Genomic DNA, 19,812 nt, shown 5'->3' with positions numbered 1-19,812 from the left:
ATTTGCTTAGTCAGAACTACCAGAAATAAATAAACAGTGAGAAACACATTCAGTACTTGGACAAAGGTATTTTTGCCCTTTTTTGAGGTTTCGTACTTAATAGCCAAAATAAGGAGCCTCATACCTCATACCATCGGAAAGACATTCCTTCCAGCAGCCATGGAAATGTGCGAAATTATGCGCGATGAAAGATATGGCCAGCCTCTTAAAACAATTCCTCTCTCTAATAATACACTGATGCTTCGCACTGAATAAGTGCCAGAAGACATCAAGAACAAATGTTGGCCATGATTAAATGCAGTCGAAAATGTTCACTTCAAATCGACGAATCAACAAATGTTGCAGGATTAGCTCAGTTACTTGTGTTCGTCAGATACTGTTTCCAAGAAAGCATTCAGAAAAGAATTCATGTTCTGTTTACCGTTTTCAGAGAGACGTACAGGGAGTTATATACATATTCAAGGTAGTGAATGACAATTTCACAGCAGAAGATGTTTCTTTGGCAATCTGCGTCGGTATCTGTATAGACAGAGCAGCAGCTTTGAGAGGACACAATAAGGGTTTTCAAACTGAAGTACAGCAAAGTGATCCCCACGTGAACTTTTACGTTGCATCATTCGTAGAGAGACGTTAGTATCGCGTGACCTTGAATCAAAAATGCCTTCTATGCTGCAATATGTTTAAGCTCGCCAACTAAACTTATTTTAATTTTTGTATGACAAAATGTAGGCAGACTGTAAGTCGCTTATCTCTCGTTTGGAGATGAGGTGATAAAAAGGATTAAGTTCGTAAACGATAAATTGAACTGAAAGTAGAAGTACGCAGATACAGGACTCCGCTTCTCCAATATATGAACAATTTTAGATAAGAAGTGGCTCGATCTTTTGTCATATATGTAAGCTCATCTCCTCTCTTCAAGGTCAAAATGCAACCGTTTTTTAACTTTCTAACAAGGTTTCAGCGTTCATAAAAAGGACGATAAAAGTGACACCGTAGAAATGTTTGTCAATATGAGTGATTACCTGGAAGAAAATTATACCGCATTTTAGAAATTAAACCTCATGATCTGATTCATTTCACTAAACCTGAGAACAATTCTGTTAAACATTATCCTCAATTAATTCTCCACCAACACTAACCGATGCGAAATCTATTTTCAGTCACAAAGGGTGAGAAAATAAGTCATATTTATATAAAATTTGAGGAATGTCTGATTGAATTTTCCTCAAGATCACGTTTGAAGCGCTATCTCTTATGTATAAAAAAGGAACACGTGGAACTCTCGCAACTATTCAGCGAGGTGTTACTTCTTTTTGGAACATAATATCTATGTGATAAAACATTTTCAGAATAGTCGCAATTAAATCGAAGTATCGTAAGCGCCTTAAACTTCAAAGCAACTTACATCAACGAGTGTCACATAGATACAAAGATACAGACCCATCCTCCCCTACTGTTGTTTTTACACACTATCAATTTCTGTGGTTAGTGTAGGCGAAGATATATTTTCTTAGAAAGCCATGGGGAAGATGAGGATCTTATTTCATGGAAAATAAATGTAGTGGAGCCAAGGGCAGAACGGGGCCTCGGGGCAGAACAGGGTATCGGCTTTATTTCGTCTGCAATGTGTTGCGATCTATCGGGACCGGGTGAAATAACATTAGCATACAGCACAGGGTCATGTCATGTCAGTCAGAGCCATATTATGGTCACAGTTTCTGAAATATTCACCCATAGGGGATTTTTCTCCTAAATTTTGGAAATTTTTCTCAACTTCCACTAAAGGTAAGACTTATTCATTGTTCATATTCACTTTGTTGAATGATGCATGTTACTAGGTGTTATCTTCAAAGTCTTAAACACAATATTTTTATTTATTTTCATGACGTCATTTTTGGTGGGACAATTCTAATTTGAAAGAGAATACTCGGGGCAGGAAGGGGTAGGGCAGAATGGGGTATCCAGTTTTGCCCCGAGTGAAACTAGAGAAGAGGATCAAGATGTCGAGTGCCAGTATTTTGGCGATGTCTATTTGCAGTCTATTGAAGGGTGGATCCAGTATTCGTCTTGTTTGAAATGGGCCCATAACTCAAGTGCAGGTGTTGGTAGACACGATGATGAAGAGCTGCACATGTTTGCCGTCTGTGTTAGGCCTAAGTAGATTTCAAATGTGTAAAGTTTCGATATTTTACATTGTATACTAAATCAATTTTAGATCCTACGTCATAATTATTAGATAATCTGTGTCTTCTAACAACTTTTCAAAACATATATCAACCATACTCTGTCTTGCCCCGGGTATGGGGCAAGTTACATTCTTGTAAAGAAATTAATATTTAAAAAACTGTAACTCTTATAACTAAACTAATAACTTATAAATTTCAAATAGACAATAAATCCACACAAGCTTCCCCCATGTGTTTGTCTTTGTTATTGTCCCTTCCACACGCCTCCAAAGATTAAGTTCCTCGTTCTGCCCTGGGCTCCCCTACATTTTCAGTTACAATAATACCAATAAATGTCCATTGTATCTCTGCCTCTGCCTCTGATGATGGATAATGATTAATGTAAAACAGTTCATGGTGCATGATTTTGCCTTTTTCTTTAATGGTGGCACCAGACGATAAGTTTTGGAGCCACTGCGTTAGTAGCCAGTGACGGAATTTTGCCAGAGTTACGAACTAAGAGGAATGCAGTAGAGCGTGAATGCTGACGAAGGCTGCAAAGGTAGTGCCGGGAAAGTGGAAAAAGAAAGGCACCGGTAATGAATTTGTGGGAAGGACCATAATGTTGACAGCGGACCATCTTTCCGACACCAAAATCGATACTCTCTTTCCCATATTAGGGGGAGAGAGTGTAGTTCTTGGCGGACGAGCGCCTGCCTACATTATCACGACTGAAGATTATTACAGTGGCCGTCCGAACTTTCCTTCCTGCAGCAGCACTGCTAATACTTAGCGGCAAGCTCTAAAGCTGCAAAGACTGCAAATATAAAGTACACAGTACAGTGTAACCACCTGTCATGTGGAAGATGGCAGTCTTCTGGGTTGTAGTGCCATGTAATCTGGTAGAAGTTTACCAACGTTTCAGAAATCCTTGCTGATGGAAGCAGAAAGGACCTCTGAAACGATAGTAAACTTCTACAGGGTGTTCAAAAAGTCACGCAACCTTATGGTTAAACTATTTATTTCACAGTAAGTACTGGAAGTGGCCGCCATTCTGTGATTCACACAAGTGGACACGGTTAATCATGTTCTTGAAGACCGATTGCAATGTTTGCCATGGGATTGCATCGACACAATTCTGAATGTTCGCTTGCAATTCCTGAATACTGTGCGGATGTGTTGAGTAGGCGACATCCTTCACGTACCCCCACAAGAAAAAGTCGGGGGTGTTAAATCCGGAGATCGCGCTGGCCACAACCCCCTTGATATCAGTCGGCCTGGAAAACACTTTTCCAGATAAGCCGTAGTGTTTCTGGCTGTATGGGCTGTGGCATTGTCCTGTTGAAACCACGTGATCTGCTTCTTCTCTGCCGATAACGTGTTGACAAATTCTTGCAACATCGTAACGTTCCGGTCACTGTTCACTGTGTGTGTTGAAGATGCGACTACGTGACATGGCACACCAGACACTAAGTTTCTGTGAGTGCAGAGGCGACTCATGCAGCTCATGTGGGTTTTTCGCGGCCCTTAGTCGAAAATTCTGGGCATTGACGTACCCATCGAGATGGAACCACGCCTCGTCAGACCAATACCAATCATCCAGTTCCTCCCCATGCGGCGTTTCAGATTCCATGAACCACTGACAATAAGCTTAACGAAGTTGTAGGTCTCCAGGCAGCAGTTGCTGGACGGCACGGATTTTGTAGGGGTACATTTTCAAGCACTTGCGCAACTCCCTGTGGGCACTGCCGACGGAGAGCCCGGACTGACTTGAAAGGCGTCGAATGGACTTCCGGGGACTCACAGCATATGCGGCTTGCACGTCGACCAACTTTTCCTCTGTTAAAACCTTCGGTCGACCGCTTCTCGATGCGTTCTAGACTTTCCCTGTCTCCTGAAACTTGTCGTGTAGCCGCATGATGGAGGATTTGTTTGGAGCAACTGTTCCGTACTTTTCTGAGAAGGCCTCCTGCGTCCTGGCATAACTGCCGGAGCGGATGTGCTGCGTGACAATAAATATGTTCTCTGCTGCAAGGTGTACCCCATGGCTACTCAGTGTTTTTCACCACCTGGACAAAAAAACAAAAAACAATTACATGTGTTGAATAACAACATGCGTTCCCCCCATAAGGTTGCGTGACTTTTTGAACACACTGTACCATACTATACAGCACTGCAACCCAGCAGACTGCCATGTTCGTAATCACCGCCATGAAAACCTCAAATCCTCTCATATGATACTGTATCGGAACCTCATCACAATCCATTCCTGTTTGACAAAGTAACCAGCAGGATATATTTAGAAATTGACCATAATTACATTAGTCTGTAATTCTGACCATAACTCAGTGGTCACAACTACCAGTCAGAATGATATAGTGGTGGAGTGTAGGTTATAAGTAAAGCTAATTAATGGATAGAGTTCGGATCAAGTTCTAGCAACTACCATAGGCCGAATACATAGTAACAAATTGGGAGTATCAGTGAAATGGTTTTTCCTCAGGCTTTCCTCACTTCATAACGTACAGTATAAACAGTTTTGTCTAGAGAATGTAAGTTTATTGATTATATAGCCAAATTCAGCAATAGGTACAGTGGTATCTTGCGTAATAAAGGTATTGTATTGTCATATCAATTTGAAAAGAAACATTAAGAATTATCCCATATCATGAGACATGACTGGACAAGCAGGTGAACCATTTCTTACTGATTTTATGAAGTGCAAAACTAAAGTTGCCCCCTGCAAAAACATCAAGCAACTAATCTTGCTAGGTACGCAGATTTTGGTAGGTCTGTTGTTGAGTTATTTTTCAGGAAATATATCTGTTTTGGAACAAACATAACTTTGGCCCATAGCAGATATGCAATGTTGATGAGACTAGACTCTCTGTGGTACACAGTCCTCATAAAGTCATTGCTACAAAAGAAAGTATACATGTGGGCAGTATAACATCTGGTGAGAGAGGTGTGAAAGCCACTATAATTATCTGTATCAATGTTTTTATAAATTCAGTTCCTCTTGTACTCATATTTTAAATAGTATTTTCAAAATTTACATGTTAAATAATGCCACCTCCAGGCATGCATGGAACTTCTCATCCAAGCAGTTGCTCAAATTCAGTGAAGTTTACTGAATCCCTAGATAATTTTATTCACCATGTTAATTCCACTGGAAATAAAATCCTCCTCCTCTTAGACAATCACAAAAGTCATGTGTGAGTTGCAGCAGTAACAAAATCAAATGATAATGACATAATTCTGTTGACATTTCTAGCACTAACAAACCACAAACTTCAGCCATTGGACAGATGTGACTTTAGACCCTTTAAAAATATTACAGTGCAGCATGAACTCAGTCGGTATAGTGACTGGCTACGGACTGGACGACTGTGGTTCGATCCCCGACGGGACAGAGGAAAATCTGTATTGAATCTCTGTATATTTCAGTATTTATAACAATGATTTACATGTTTTGTTTCAGTTTTGCTAATTATATCTTTGTCTTCTACTTATTTTTTCATATCCTTGACCACGTTCCCCTTTCCTTCACTCATCTGACTCATCGGTTTATCCGACCTGTGGTTCTCCCCATATAAGTCGGTTAAAAGAGGTTCCACTATATAAGGAAGTGATCTGTCCCTACTATTAATTCTCTAACACCTTTATGGCCATTACATATGGCTATACTTTTCCATTCACCATGGCATAATCTATTATGGATTTACTGCATCTTCCTTTCCAAATGAACTTTTATTAATCTTAATGTTAAGACAGTGTTGGTTATTCATAAATTATTAAATCTACATAAATCTCTTGTACATTTGCAATTTGGTTTACTGTACGTTTGCCACTTGGTAGTGTTTGTTATGGAACTATCTGACAGCTAATTTTGACACTAAAATCTCCTGCAAATACATTATCGTTTTTATTTGACGAATATAGACAGTCGTGTAGCTCTCTATATACTGTTCCTTATTTTTGCCATTTCATAAGAAAATAAACCCCATTTAATTGATAAAATGTTGTTTTAAATTTCAGTGTAATGTGAAACACCCTTTCCGTCGTGGCACTCTGGTACACTGAGGTTGCAACAACAAACACACCCTAACTGCTGCCCATTCTTCCTAACAACATAAGGAAATTCACATATATGATAAAAGAGACTTGCTGTTGTAACTGAATATGTGGTGAACAAATTATTACAAAGAAAATGAGGTTAGGGTAGGCAATATGTGAAAAATTACAAATGTTGACAGATTTTGTTGCCATTTAATTGAAATCAATGACCAAAGGAATAATAATAATAATAATAATAATAGTAATAAGAATAAAATACAAATGTGAACTTGAAACAACTTGAGACCAACCAAACAAGCTGACATAGCCTTGGAAGTTGATGGAAAGGCATTCATCAGGGAATTTACAGTATTTACAAGCTAGGTAGGGTTTAGACAACTACACCCATCATCCAAGTCATACCAAGCCAATTGCAATGTAACATGTGTTTATCTTGCTTCAAAGTCAAATCACAAAATCAGCTCTATATCCTAATCAGGCAAATAGGAAGCCATACAAGTGGTGATGGGGAAGGAAACTTAAAGATTGGGATATGCTAAGAAAGAAGGACATTATGGAATGAATGCTGAGGTACAGGTTGTGCTATAATGACAAAACCAATATGTGGCTCAGATCAAATAATAATGTCACTAATCCGTGCTTACAAAAGTCAGCTTTATTGAGTGTGATTTGTACTGCAGAACCTGCTTTTACATCTCTCACATTTCAGAACATATGAAGATGTAGTCTGCAATTCCCATAAGTCCTTGAGTTAATATCTTAGCTTCTGTGACCACTGTATTTCTGTATCTACAAGGAATTATTCCATTTTAGTTAAAATTCATCTTACATTATACATTGCAATTGCTATCCTCACCATAACTGTCGATGTATCTAAGCTAGTGGCATCAACATATACTGTTGTCCAGTTCTTCATTTGTTTAGCCTCTTGAGAATCTATTTTTACAAATTAAAGTTACCAGCCTCAAGTTAAATCCAAACCTGAAGGACTATTCTTTGTCTTCTACTCATTGATCTGTCTGACATGGGTGACTATCCTAGAAGCTAACGCCCCCACCTCTGTAATTCTTTGTGTCAATGTGGCATGTAATCATCCTCTTCCAATTTAAGTGATAGTCAATTGAGAAGATTATCTTGAATATAAAGTTTAAGTTTGTACTTATTTCCCTTAAAACTTTAACTGTCAGTTATTCAGATCTGCAATTTTTGTTTAGGATATCCAAATGTGACGCTGTTGAAGGGAGATAAGAATGTGTGGTGTGTAGCCCAAGAAGATGCTGCAACCTCAGCTTTGGCATGGACCTCAAAGAATAAAATATTAAACATGACAGGTAAGCACAACAAACTTTTTTTTCCTCTTTCTGTACCCAGTAAAATGATGGGTTAGAATAAAATTCTACTTATGAATTTTATGATATGATATGACATCCTTCTCGAAGGTATCACCACCTTGTCGAAGGCAATCTGCCGGGTGAGGAGGCTTGCGTGCTCAAATGACCCTTAGGGCTATGCCGGCCTGAGCTTCGGCTCATGGTAGGGTCACCCAAGCCGGACAGGTCTAAGGAGATGCGCTAGACTAAGAGTGATACCCTGGTCCTCCAGGTTGGGGGTTGGGTGTAGGGCTAACAACCTTTCACCTTTAAAAAAAAATATGTGTTACGAAAAAATCAACCAAGCCTCGGATCAGGACGGACTCTTTGGCACGACCACGGCAATTGAAAAAGGACATGAGATTTGGTACCTGGAACATTAGGAGCCTCTATAGGGCTGGGGCACTGAAATCAGTGTGTAGGGAATTAGGGAATTATAAGTTAGACTTAGTGGCAGTGCAGGAAGTGCGATGGGAGGGGGAGGGCACGATCCCAGTGGACAATTTTACATTTTTCTAGGGAAAGGGGAATGACAATCATCAGCTAGGGACGGGTTTTTTTGTTCATAGCAGAATTAGGGCAGCAGTTAAGAGAGTAGAATTTGTTAGTGACAGGTTGTCTTACGTAATTTTGGAAGGACGTTGGTGCGACATCATTGTCCTTAATGTTCATGCCCCAACTGAAGACAAAAGCGATGATATCAAGGATAGCTTTTATGAAGAATTGGAATCAGTATTTGATACATTTGGCAAGTATCACATGAAAATTCTGCTAGGAGATTTCAATGCAAAAATTGGGAGGGAGGATGTCTTCAAACCCACAATAGGCAGCGAGAGTCTCCATGCACTTAGTAATGATAACGGTGTTAGAGCAGTAACCTTCGCTACGTCAAAAGATTTAATTGTAAAAAGTACAAAATTTCCACACCGTGATGTTCATAAATACACTTGGACTTCTCCAGATGGCAGAACACACAATCAAATAGATCATGTTTTAGTAGATAAGAGAAGGCAGACAAATGTAATTGATGTGAGATCATTCAGAGGAGCAGATTGCGACACTGATCATTATCTGGTGGTAGCAAAAGTGAGGGAGCGGCTTTCAGTAAGTAGACGAACTAAACAAAATTTTGACACAGAAAGATTTGATTTGAAAAAATTAAGTGAGGGAGAGGCAAAGGAACAATATCAAGTTGAAATTTCGAATAGGTTTCAAATTTTAGAGACAAATGAGGATAATGAAAGTGTGGACATCAACAGGGAGTGGGAAAATGTCAGAAACTGCATCAAAATTTCAGCAAAAGAGAAACTAGGATACTACAGGAGAAAGCAAAATAAACCGTGGTTTGATGAAGAATGTTCAAAATTAATAGATCGAAGGAAGCAAACAAAATTTCAATGGTTGCAGAACCCAAACAAAACAAATGCGGATAATCTATGTAACGTGAGACGTGAGGCTAGTAGAACCTTTAGGACTAAGAAAAGGGAATACCTGAAGGGCAAAATTGCTGAACTTGAGACAAATAATAAGGAAAAAAACATCAGAGACCTGTACAGAGGCATTAATAACTTTAAGAAAGGATATCAACCCCAGACTAATTTGGTAAAGGATGATAGTGGCAAGTTGCTTGCAGATCCAATAAAAATTGTGAATAGGTGGAAAAATTTCTTTAGCGAGCTCTTAAATGTTCATAATACTGGTGATATTAGACAGATTAAAATGCATACAGCTGAACTGTTGGTGCCAGAACCTAGCTTAGATGAAGTGGAACTAGCCATTGGGAAGTTGAAAAGTTATAAATCTCCAGGAATTGATCAGATTCCGGCCGAATTAATTAAAGCAGGTGGCAAAGGGTTGCATATGAGGATCCATAAGCTTATTCAGTTAATTTGGGATAAGGAAGAGATGCCACATCAATGGAAGGAATCCATAATTATTCCTATTTATAAGAAGGGGGACAAGACTGAGTGTGGTAATTACCGAGGAATATCGCTGCTATCAACCTCATACAAAATTCTATCCAACATTCTTTTGGCAAGATTAACCCCATATGCGAATGAAACTATTGGGGATCATCAGTGTGGGTTCAGACGAAACAGATCAACGATTGATCAGATCTTTTGCATTCGTCAGATACTAGAGAAAAAATGGGAGTTCGGTGGGACTGTACATCAGTTATTTATAGATTTCAAAAAAGCCTATGACTCTGTGAAGAGAGAAGTGCTATATAATATTCTTATTGAATTTGGTATACCAAAGAAGCTAGTGGGTCTAATAAAAATGTGCTTAAATGAAACCTGCAGCAAAATTCGAGTAGGTAAATATGTATCTGAGACATTCCTCATCAAGAACGGTCTAAAACAAGGAGATGCTTTGTCTCCCTTGCTCTTTAACTTTGCGCTAGAATACGCCATCAGGAAGGTCCAAGGTAGGCAGGAGGGTTTGCAATTGAACGGGACACATCAGCTATTGGCATATGCTGATGATGTTAATTTATTGGGGGACGATATAAATACAATAAAGAGGAACGCAGAAGTTTTACTAGAGGCTGGTAGACAAGTGGGGCTGGAAGTAAATTCAGAAAAAACTAAGTACATGTTAGTATCTCGTCATCAGAAGACAGGCGGGCAAAATTATCTTAGGGTAGCTAATAAATCCTTTGAAAGGGTTACAAAGTTCAAATATTTGGGAACAACAATAACAAATCAAAATGATACTTGTGAGGAAGTTAGGAGGAGACTAAATTCCGGAAATGCTTGCTACTTCTCAGTCCAAAATATTTTGTCTTCCCGTCTGATTTCTAAGAACCTGAAAATTAAAGTATACAAAACAATAATCTTGCCTGTTGTTTTGTATGGGTGCGAAACATGGTCTCTCACTCAGAGGGAGGAACACAGATTGCAGGTGTTTGAGAATCGGGTGTTGAGGAGGATATTTGGGCCTAAGAGGGAAGACGATGGGGCGTGGAGAAAACTGCACAATGACGAGCTTAAAAATCTGTACTGCTCCCCCAGTATTGTGAGGGTGATTAAGTCGAGAAGAGTGAGATGGGCGGGACATGTAGCGCGCATGGATGGGACAAGAGGTGTGCACCGGGTACTGGTTGGGAAACCTGAAGGGAAGAGACCGCTGGGGAGACCTAGACGTAGATGGGAGGATAATCTCAGGCGGGATCTATCCGAGATAGGAGTTGAAGGAAACTGGATTTTGTTGGCCCAGGACAGGGTCCGGTGGAGGGCTTTGGTTAATTCGGTGATGAACCTTCGGGTTCGGTAAGCCATCTAGTTAGTTAGTTAGATATGAGTCATACTTGAAATGCATATAGAAAAGAATATCGATCTTCATATATGGTGTTCATAACTGTTGATTAAATTTAACAAAAAGTGGGATGTATCAACAGATTCTTTTAATGTCCCAATATGTAAGTACTTCAGTGTGTTTGTGATTCTTGATTTGTTGCATATAGACAGATGGGCTGAAAATGTGCCTAAATATGGTTAGACAAACTACACAATGAATTACAGACATATTGCATTATGCTGTACATCTTCTAAACAATGTATTTAATGGAAGATCACTGTAGGCTAAAATGGTCCTCCCTCATAGGAAGCACAAAGCAATGAATATTGTGGTATCGCTTTGATGATATTAAATATATAGAAGCCAAATATCTAGATTTGGAAATCATGTTTTGTTAATGGTACATTGTAAAAAAAATTTGTGAATGAAAGTGCTAGATTGGAGCAAAATAAAATGTGTTTAGGTCTCTCTTCTCCGAATATACATCACAAAAATTAAGTAACTCAAATGCTAGTTTAAATATGACAATATTTGACCATATTTTCATATACAGGTAGTCCTCGATTTACGCCGGGTATGCGTTCCTGGGCGAACCGGCGTAAATTGAAACTCTTTTATAATGTAAATCAATGGGAAGTCAATGACATGCGTTTCCAGCACCCAAACATTGACGAGTAATATAATGGCATTACATTTGAAGCTCTGAAATAACGTAAATAAAATAAAGGGAATTTAAAAAGAATGTTTTATACACTTACAATCGGCAATTCGTTGGTCCCCACAATTGACTGCGATTCTTTCATGTGATCGATGTGTACAGTCATCTCTGCTGTTATGCGATAGTTGCAGTCATGTAAGACGCCGACCTGTAGAAAATCGCGCAGTAAAAATAACCCCGGTACCTCCGCAGAGATTAAATTAGTCCTTTGAAAGTTTAACGCGCAAGAATGAAACTGCATAAGAGCAAACTCGCATATGCAAAAGTTTGCATTTCACGAACAGCTTTTATCGATTCATCGACCTCACTGGAGCAAATTCGCGTTAACGAAACATACGTAATTGCAGAGATGACTGAATTTATAATTTTTATTAAAAATCAGCGATGTAAGAATTACGATTTAGTATAAGAATCAATACGAGATACATTGTAAAACGTTATAAATAATGGTAAAATATTTTTTTTCACTTTTTGACTTGCTGGTTTCGAAATCGGCGTTATTCTGAATCGGCGCAAATCGAGGGCTACCTGTATCTTAGAATCAAATATTCTTTACTTAAAGGCTAAATTATACATAAATTATAGGTTTCATTACAGGATCAGTGATAAAATATGCTTCACTTTAAGTTGCATACATAAATGACATGCTAACACAAATAAATACTACTACTAATATTATTGATTAGTTACAGTTTTGCTGTAGACTTGTAAAAATGGGTCACCACCTGAATCATTAACTGATTCTTGAATTTTTCTCAGTGGTTCGTTATTGATGGTTGTTCTGATTTTAATTGCTGGCACTGTATAAAGTTGGCTTGTTGCCAATGTTCCAGAGGACCATACCTTTAGAACATTCCTCACTTTAATCCTGATGATAGAGTAGTATGATCTTCTACAATGTTGGTAACAGGCAAAACTGTGTATGCTGCCAGCAACCAAAGCAGAACCAACTTCCTGAAACATTGTTTGTCAAGATGGCATACATGCTGGTACAAAGGAGATAAAAAAATTAAGGGGAATATTTGAATATTTTTGTTATGTGATTAGAAAGATGATTGCTCCACTAGAGGTTTGCACCAAAGACAAGAACATGCAGTAGTAAATTTCTTGGTGTATGAAGGAATGAAAGGGGCAGAGATTAACTGACAATTGGCTGCCAAGTAGATCAAAACTGTTTCCTACAATGAAGTGTGTATGAGTGGATTTAAATGTTTAAAAACAGCTGAACCTGTGTTGTTGATGCAGAAAGGTAAGGATACCCTTCCACATTCAAAGGGAACAAAGGATGCAACATGCTGAAGCAGTAATTCTTGGAAACTGTAAGGTAACTACTATGGAAATTGCTGTAAACTGGTCATTAGTGTTTCTGGGTCAAATTTCTTGTGTAGCAGCCATCCTTATGCTGTACTCACTCAGCATAAATGGACTGCAACTATACCACACTTGCTGCATGACACTGTCTGAACATTATTTACAATATGACAAGGCCTCAGCAGTTATAAAAATTATAAAATGAAAATATTCCATTATTGCCCTTAATTTTTTGAATTACCTTGTATTTTAATGTGATGCTGATGCCATTAAGGTACAATGTGGTTTATGGAAGAAATTCAGTTACAGGGAACATCCAAACAGATAAGCAAAAACAGTTTTCTTCACCGATATAATGACGTGAACATTATCAGAGGTTCCTCATAGAATACTCTCTCCCATTTCTTCAAGGCATGGTTGGTTAACTCAAAGCATTTGGCTTGTTCACATACAGTTAATGCAATTTTGTATGTCTTTAATGAGCACTTTTATGATAAAATAATCTTGAATAATTTTCTTAGATATTTTGGCCAAGGATTTTATCCCAGTTTCAACCTTTTGATTACTTTGCATGGGGTATATGAAAGACAATATGTTCAAAAATCAACCCCCAAAATAGCTGAGAACTTAGTGAAGAAATCTAATCAATTTTCATCAGAACGGGCATTATAAACGGGGTGGTTGCCAATTTTCATTGTTGACTGCAAATGGTCTTGTATGTTGGTACCTCATATACTGAACATGTTTTTCATTGGCAGATCAGAATGACTATCCTAATTCTAATGTGTTAATTCACACTAAATTTTGTTTTTCAATTCATTGCATTCATAAAAAAATACACAGTTTTAACTGCAGTCCTACATTTTGTTTTGAATATGAGGGTAAGTTTAATTAACCTTCAGATTTACACAAAGGAAACCAGCTGCATGAAATAACTTTCAAGAGACTGAAAACTATGCTTTCATTGAAAAAATGCCATTTTTTAAAGTGAAAGTCACATATAGTGTCATGGAACTTCAATTATGTAACTGGAAAACATTTTAAACATAGCCAAATGGTGTCCTGCAACTTTATTACCACTGGGGACGCTGCCAAGGAGGTGCAATAGGTGCTGCTTAGTGACAACCTGAATTTTTATAATAATGAACAAGAAACGTCCCACTAACATCTGGAGATTAAACAAGCATTGGAAAAACAAACATTCTTGTGTGATTACAATTTAAGTGAAGAGAAGAAGGGAGAAATTGTAACTTAGCATAGGAAACAGTTGCAAAAGATGTTGAAGATATGAGTAGGTCATTCTTATTTATGGGAATGTGACATCATAGGCTGAATAAAACTAAAGGGAACTAATCAATTAAATGGCACACAAAGATTATGAACAAATACAGGAAAAATGTATAGTCTGTTTAGATAACAATTTTAATTACGTGCAAAATTCTTTAAGAATTTGTGGTTATTGTTCAATGGAAGATTTATTTAATAAATTCATGGAAGGTAATTCACATAGAATTTATTTAAAAATGTGATCCTTAATTGCTTATAATCTTTAGGAAAAGACAGCTGAGCACTGTTTATTGACATGTGACAGGAAAGTGTTATAATACAAAATTAAACTGTGTTCAGTCCCTACCTCAAAGAAAACACAACCTATTTCTATTACAATGATCAAATGATTAATGTTGTTGAAGGAAGCAATTTATGTTTGTTTTTAAAATACAAAGTACAAAATGTTTTAAAAGCACTCTGTGGGCACAATGTGGAATTCACTGATGTTAAAACAGATATTACACATAGTTACACATTCACCTAGTTTACAAAGGGTTAAAATATGTTATTCCCAAATCAATACTCTAAAACCACAGTACTAATCTTCATTTTTTATATATAAACAGTTCAATACAATTTTGTTCCTGCTAATGAATCTTTATTTGAGTTTTATACCTTGGTGTTAAACAATTCACCTGTACAGCAACATATTTGCACTGCCACAACAGAGCAACACTGGGCCTGATCTATCACACCTGCTGTGGCTGTCAAGCTTCTCTTTACGTGTTCTGATACTGGCTGTTCAATGTGCTTAAATTTTTTGATAATCTTGCTTATTTTTCTTCAAGCATCTTGCATTGTACTTAAGTTGATAATCCAAGCCCTTTTTGTATGACTTTATGAAATATGCGCACTTTTTGGACAACTGCAATGACTGCCTCTTCCATAAAACAATATATAGGTATCTCCAACAGTTGACTTAACAGTCACCATTCCAGAAGCACATTCAGTGGATTTCCTTGCTTTGCTCAATCTTTAATTTAAGATCAATTTTGATTTGTCAGATTGTTCTTTGGTATGGGTGTATAAGGTAAATTTTCAATTTAAATGTATCAGCACAGAAAAAGTAAGAAAAATTAAACTTATCATCAACATATAATAATGATGCTGCCAGTGGTGTCTGAAGTCCCTCAATTTCTAACCATGCTACATGCTCAAAACTATAACTTCTTAAATTACAAGCAATAACAGTAATGAAACAAACAAGCATTTGTGCAATTCATAAGTTGAAAAGAAAAATAATTATTATAATTAAAGTTATGTGGTAAAGAATTACAATTTTTTTGCCTTCAGTAGGACCCAAACAGTGGGGCAAATTCCATCATAATTCATAATGGTCTCCAGTGTTTTCCAAGATAGGGATCTGAGTTGTATTATGATTGCAGATATTCCCAGATGAGCTGGAACAGGCCCCATACATTTTCTAAATAAATGCTGATCCAAACGGGAAGGATGCACAGAAGTACACAGACAAAATTATGTGAATGAACAATACCATAAGTGTAAAACAAAATGAGTTTTTTTTCATATCATGCTTCTGCTAAATGCCAAGGAACTGTGACATGGTGAACAACTCACCTGTTCTGTACTTTATGTAGGTATTAATTCCTGCTGTAAATTTTTAATATTATTTTATCTTTTCAGTTTCATATTTTGCTGGAGAAACGAGTGACCTAGATTGTAACTTCATGAAGCCGGAGACTTGCAAAAGATGGGCTGGTTGGTCTCTGTCATCAAGTTTGGAACACCCTGTTCCTCCTCTGTTTGACTATCGTTGGAATGGTAAGAAGTATGAACTTAGGCAAATGTACACCTAATTACACAAGAAATGGGACCCTCAAAATCTTGAATATTTCTGGGCTTAGTTTAGCTGCATAATCTGCTCTGAATTTCTGTTTAATGAAGAGCTCAGTGTCTGCACCCAAGAAGAACTCACTGTGAATATAAAATGATCTTATGAGTATTTACAGGACATATTTTAGCCCAGGAACCAATTTTATTGATTTAGCTTCTTCATGTGCCTCTCCACTCACTCATGACAAATGCTAGTACAGTACATTAAATTAGGCCGCAACTGCTAAAAAATCCTTTCAGATTCATTATTTTGTATTCATTCAAATATTCAACACTGTATGATCTCAGCTGTTGAGACAAATTACCATTAACCTAAATATAAAGGTCATTCTATATGATGAATTTGCAATGCTGCAAAACTGCAGTCGTTTTTCCATTCTGTTTCTTTATCTGGATCATTTCCGTTTCAGTCTGTTGCGGTTATATGGGCAATTGTTCTTCTTTGGTAAAGCCGTTTTATACCGTCATCATTTAATAGCCTGACTCTGCAGTGTTCTTCCAAATTATCAGTTTCTTGTTTGTTCTTATTTTTGTTGCGAGTGTTTAACCATCATGGAGGGAATAATATTTTGTGCATACTAAATAATGTTCTGTATTAATTGCAGCACCTCTGTAAACTCTTACGTCATTTATTAACTTTCTTCATTTTTTTCATTTGCTATGAAATAATCAGTTATTGATTGGAGTCCTCTGGCCGACCAGGTAAAATTTATTTGTGTTAAAAAAACTATTCTTTATTTTTAAGTTATTATTTATGCAAAAGTTAATCAGTTTTTTACCATTATTATTAATTGTGCATTCTCCGGTAGTTCCAGCTCCATTCGTATTGCTTCCGATGCTTGCATTCATATCTCCAGTCAACATCATATAATCATTTCTGTTTACCTTTTCTGTTACTTTTTGCAATTCTTCATAAAAAGCATTGCTTAATTCATTTTTACCTTTCTGGTGCATAGAGGAGTCACACTGGCCTCGCGGTATGAGGCGTGGGCCTTGTGCCGCTTGGTCACTGGGACCGTGGGTTCGAATCCCATTCAAGCCATGGATGTTTGTCCGCGTTCTTCTGTGTTGTGCTGTACAGTGTACAGGTAGAGGCCTTGCGACGGGCCGATCCCTCGTCGAAAGAGTCCTACCAAATTTCTATAGATCAAACTAACAAACTAACTAGATGGCTTACCGAACCCGAAGATTCATCACCGAATTAACCAGAGCCGTCCACCGGACCCTGTCCTGGGCCAACAAAATCCAGTCTCCTTCAACTCCTATCTCCCATAGATCCCGCCTGAAATTATCCTCCCATCTACCCAGCGGTCTCTTCCCCTCAGGCTTCCCAACAAATACCCGGTGCACACCTCTTGTCCCATCCATGCGCGCAACATGCCCCACCCATCTCATTTTTCTCGACTTAATCACCGTGACAATATTGGGGGAGGAGTACAGATTTTTAAGCTAATCATTATGCAGTTTTCTCCATGCCCCATCGTCTTCTCTCCTAGGCCCAAATATCCTCCTCAACACCCTATTCTCAAACACCTGCAATCTGTGTTCCTCTCTCTGAGTGATAGACCATGTTTCGCACCCATACAAAACAACAGGCAAGATTATTGTTTTGTATACTTTAATTTTCAGGTTCTTAGAAATCAGACTGGAAGACAAAATATTTTGAACTGAGAAGTAGCAAACATTTCCGGAATTTAGTCTCCTCCTAACTTACTCATGATTATCATTTTGATTTGTTATTGTTGTTCCCAAATATTTGAACTTTTTAACACTTTCAAAGGATTTATTAGCCACCGTAAGATAATTCTGCCCGCCTGTCTGCTGACGACGAGATACTAACATGTACTTAGTTTTTCTGAATTTACTTCTAGCCCCACCTGTCTACCAGCCTCTAGTAAAACTTCTGTGTTCCTCTTTATTGTATATATCGTCCCCCAATAAATTAACATCATTAGCATATGCCAATAGCTGATGTGTCCCATTCAATTGCAAACCCTCCTGCCTATCTTGGACTTTCATGATGGCATATTCTAGCGCAAATTTAAAGAGCAAGGGAGACAAAGTATCTCCTTGTTTTAGACCGTTCTTGATGAGGAATGTCTCAGATACATATTTACCTACACGAATTTTGCTACAGGTTTCATTTAAACACATTTTTATTAGACCCACTAGCTTCTTTGGTATACCAAATTCAATAAGAATATTATATAGCACTTTTCTCTTCACACAGTCATAGGTTTTTTGAAATCTATAAATAATTGATGTACGGTCCCACTGAACTCTCTATGTCTCTAGTATCTGACGAATGCAAAAGATCTGATCAATCGTTGATCTGTTTCGTCTGAACCCACACTGATGATCTCCAATAATTTCATTTGCATATGAGTTAATCTTGCCAAAAGAATGTTTGGTAGAATTTTGTATGAGGTTGATAGCAGAGAAATTCCTTTGTAATTATCACACCTTTTTATGAATAGGAATAATTATGGATTCCTTCCATTGTTGTGGCATCTCTTCCTTATCCCAAATTAACAGTATAAACTTATGGATCTTCATATGCAACCTTTTTCCACCTGCTTTAATTAATTCTGCTGTAATTTGGTCGATACCTGGAGATTTATAACTTTCAACCTCCCAATGGCTAGTTCAGCTTCATCTACACTAGGTTCTGGCACTAACAGTTCAGCTGCATGTATCTTAATGCGTCTAACATCATCAGTCTGATGAACATTTAAGAGCTGGCTACAGAAATTTTTCCACCTATTCAAAATTTTTATTGGATCTTGATCCAAATTGCCATTATCATCCTTTACCAAATTAGTTTGAGGTTGATATCCTTTCTTAAAATTATTAATGCCTCTGTACAGGTCTCTGATATTTTTTCCCTTATTATTTGCCTCAAGTTCAATACTTTTGTTCTTCAGGTTCTAAAGGTTTTACTAGCTTCACATCTCATGTTACATAGATTATCCATATTTGTTTTATTTGGGTCCTGCAACCATTGAAATTTTGGTTGTTTCCTTTGATCTATTAATTTTGAACCTTCTTCATCAAACCTTGTTTTCTTTTTCTTTCTCCTCTAGTATCCTACTTTAACTTTGGCTGAAATTTTGATAAAGTTTCTGACATTTTCCCACTCCCTGTTGATATCCACACTTTTATTAACTCTATCTGTCTCTAAAATTTGAAACCTATCCGAAATTTCAACTTGATATTGTTTCTTTACCTCTCCCTCACTTAATTTTTTCACATCAAATCTTTCTGTATCGATATTTTGCTTAGTTCATCTACTTACTGAAAGCCACTCCCTCACTGTTGCTACCATCAGATAATGATCAGTGTCACAATTTGCTCCTCTGAATGACCTCACATCAGTTACATTTGTCTGCCTTCCATTATCTACTAGAACATGATCTGTTTGATTGTGTGTGCTCCCATCTGGAGCAGTCCAAGTGTATTTATGAATATCACGGTGTGGACATTTTTTAATTTTTACAATTAAATCTTTTGACGTATTGAAGTTTATCGCTCTAACACCATTATCATTACTAAGTGCATGGAGACTCTCCCTGCCTATTATGGGTTTGAAGATATCCTCCCTCCCAATTTTTGCATTAAAATCTCCTAGCAGAATTTTCATGTGATACTTGCCAAATGTATCAAATACTGATTCCAATTCTTCATAAAA

The 19,812-nt window shown here is 37.5% G+C and overlaps 1 protein-coding gene and 1 long non-coding RNA gene across 5 annotated transcripts in view; one reads left to right on the top strand and one right to left on the bottom strand.

Moving 5' to 3' along the window:
* LOC110831285 (uncharacterized) overlaps window positions 1–19,812 on the top strand; it is a 94,394-nt gene that overhangs the window by 22,926 nt on the left and 51,656 nt on the right. For all 4 annotated transcript variants that reach the window (XM_087351398.1, XM_087351397.1, XM_087351396.1 and 1 more), the window contains exons 3-4: window positions 7,457–7,573; window positions 15,915–16,052. In XM_087351398.1, coding sequence (XP_087207524.1) covers window positions 7,457–7,573; window positions 15,915–16,052 — 255 coding nt within the window. The remainder of the gene's footprint in view (window positions 1–7,456; window positions 7,574–15,914; window positions 16,053–19,812) is intronic.
* On the bottom strand, window positions 3,954–11,907 carry LOC147873348 (uncharacterized). Its single transcript, XR_015535836.1, has 2 exons — window positions 11,671–11,907; window positions 3,954–4,234 (listed from the first exon to the last, which is right to left on the bottom strand). It is a non-coding gene; the product is annotated as an uncharacterized LOC147873348 (long non-coding RNA).

The sequence above is a fragment of the Zootermopsis nevadensis genome, unplaced genomic scaffold, assembly GCF_977971745.1.
Source record: "Zootermopsis nevadensis isolate Lab colony 2312 unplaced genomic scaffold, Znev_1.0 Znev_ptg000019l, whole genome shotgun sequence".
Classification (NCBI taxonomy): Eukaryota; Metazoa; Arthropoda; class Insecta; order Blattodea; family Termopsidae; genus Zootermopsis; species Zootermopsis nevadensis.
Note: the sequence above shows the minus strand (reverse complement) of the source record. Positions and strands in the feature narration are given on the sequence as shown.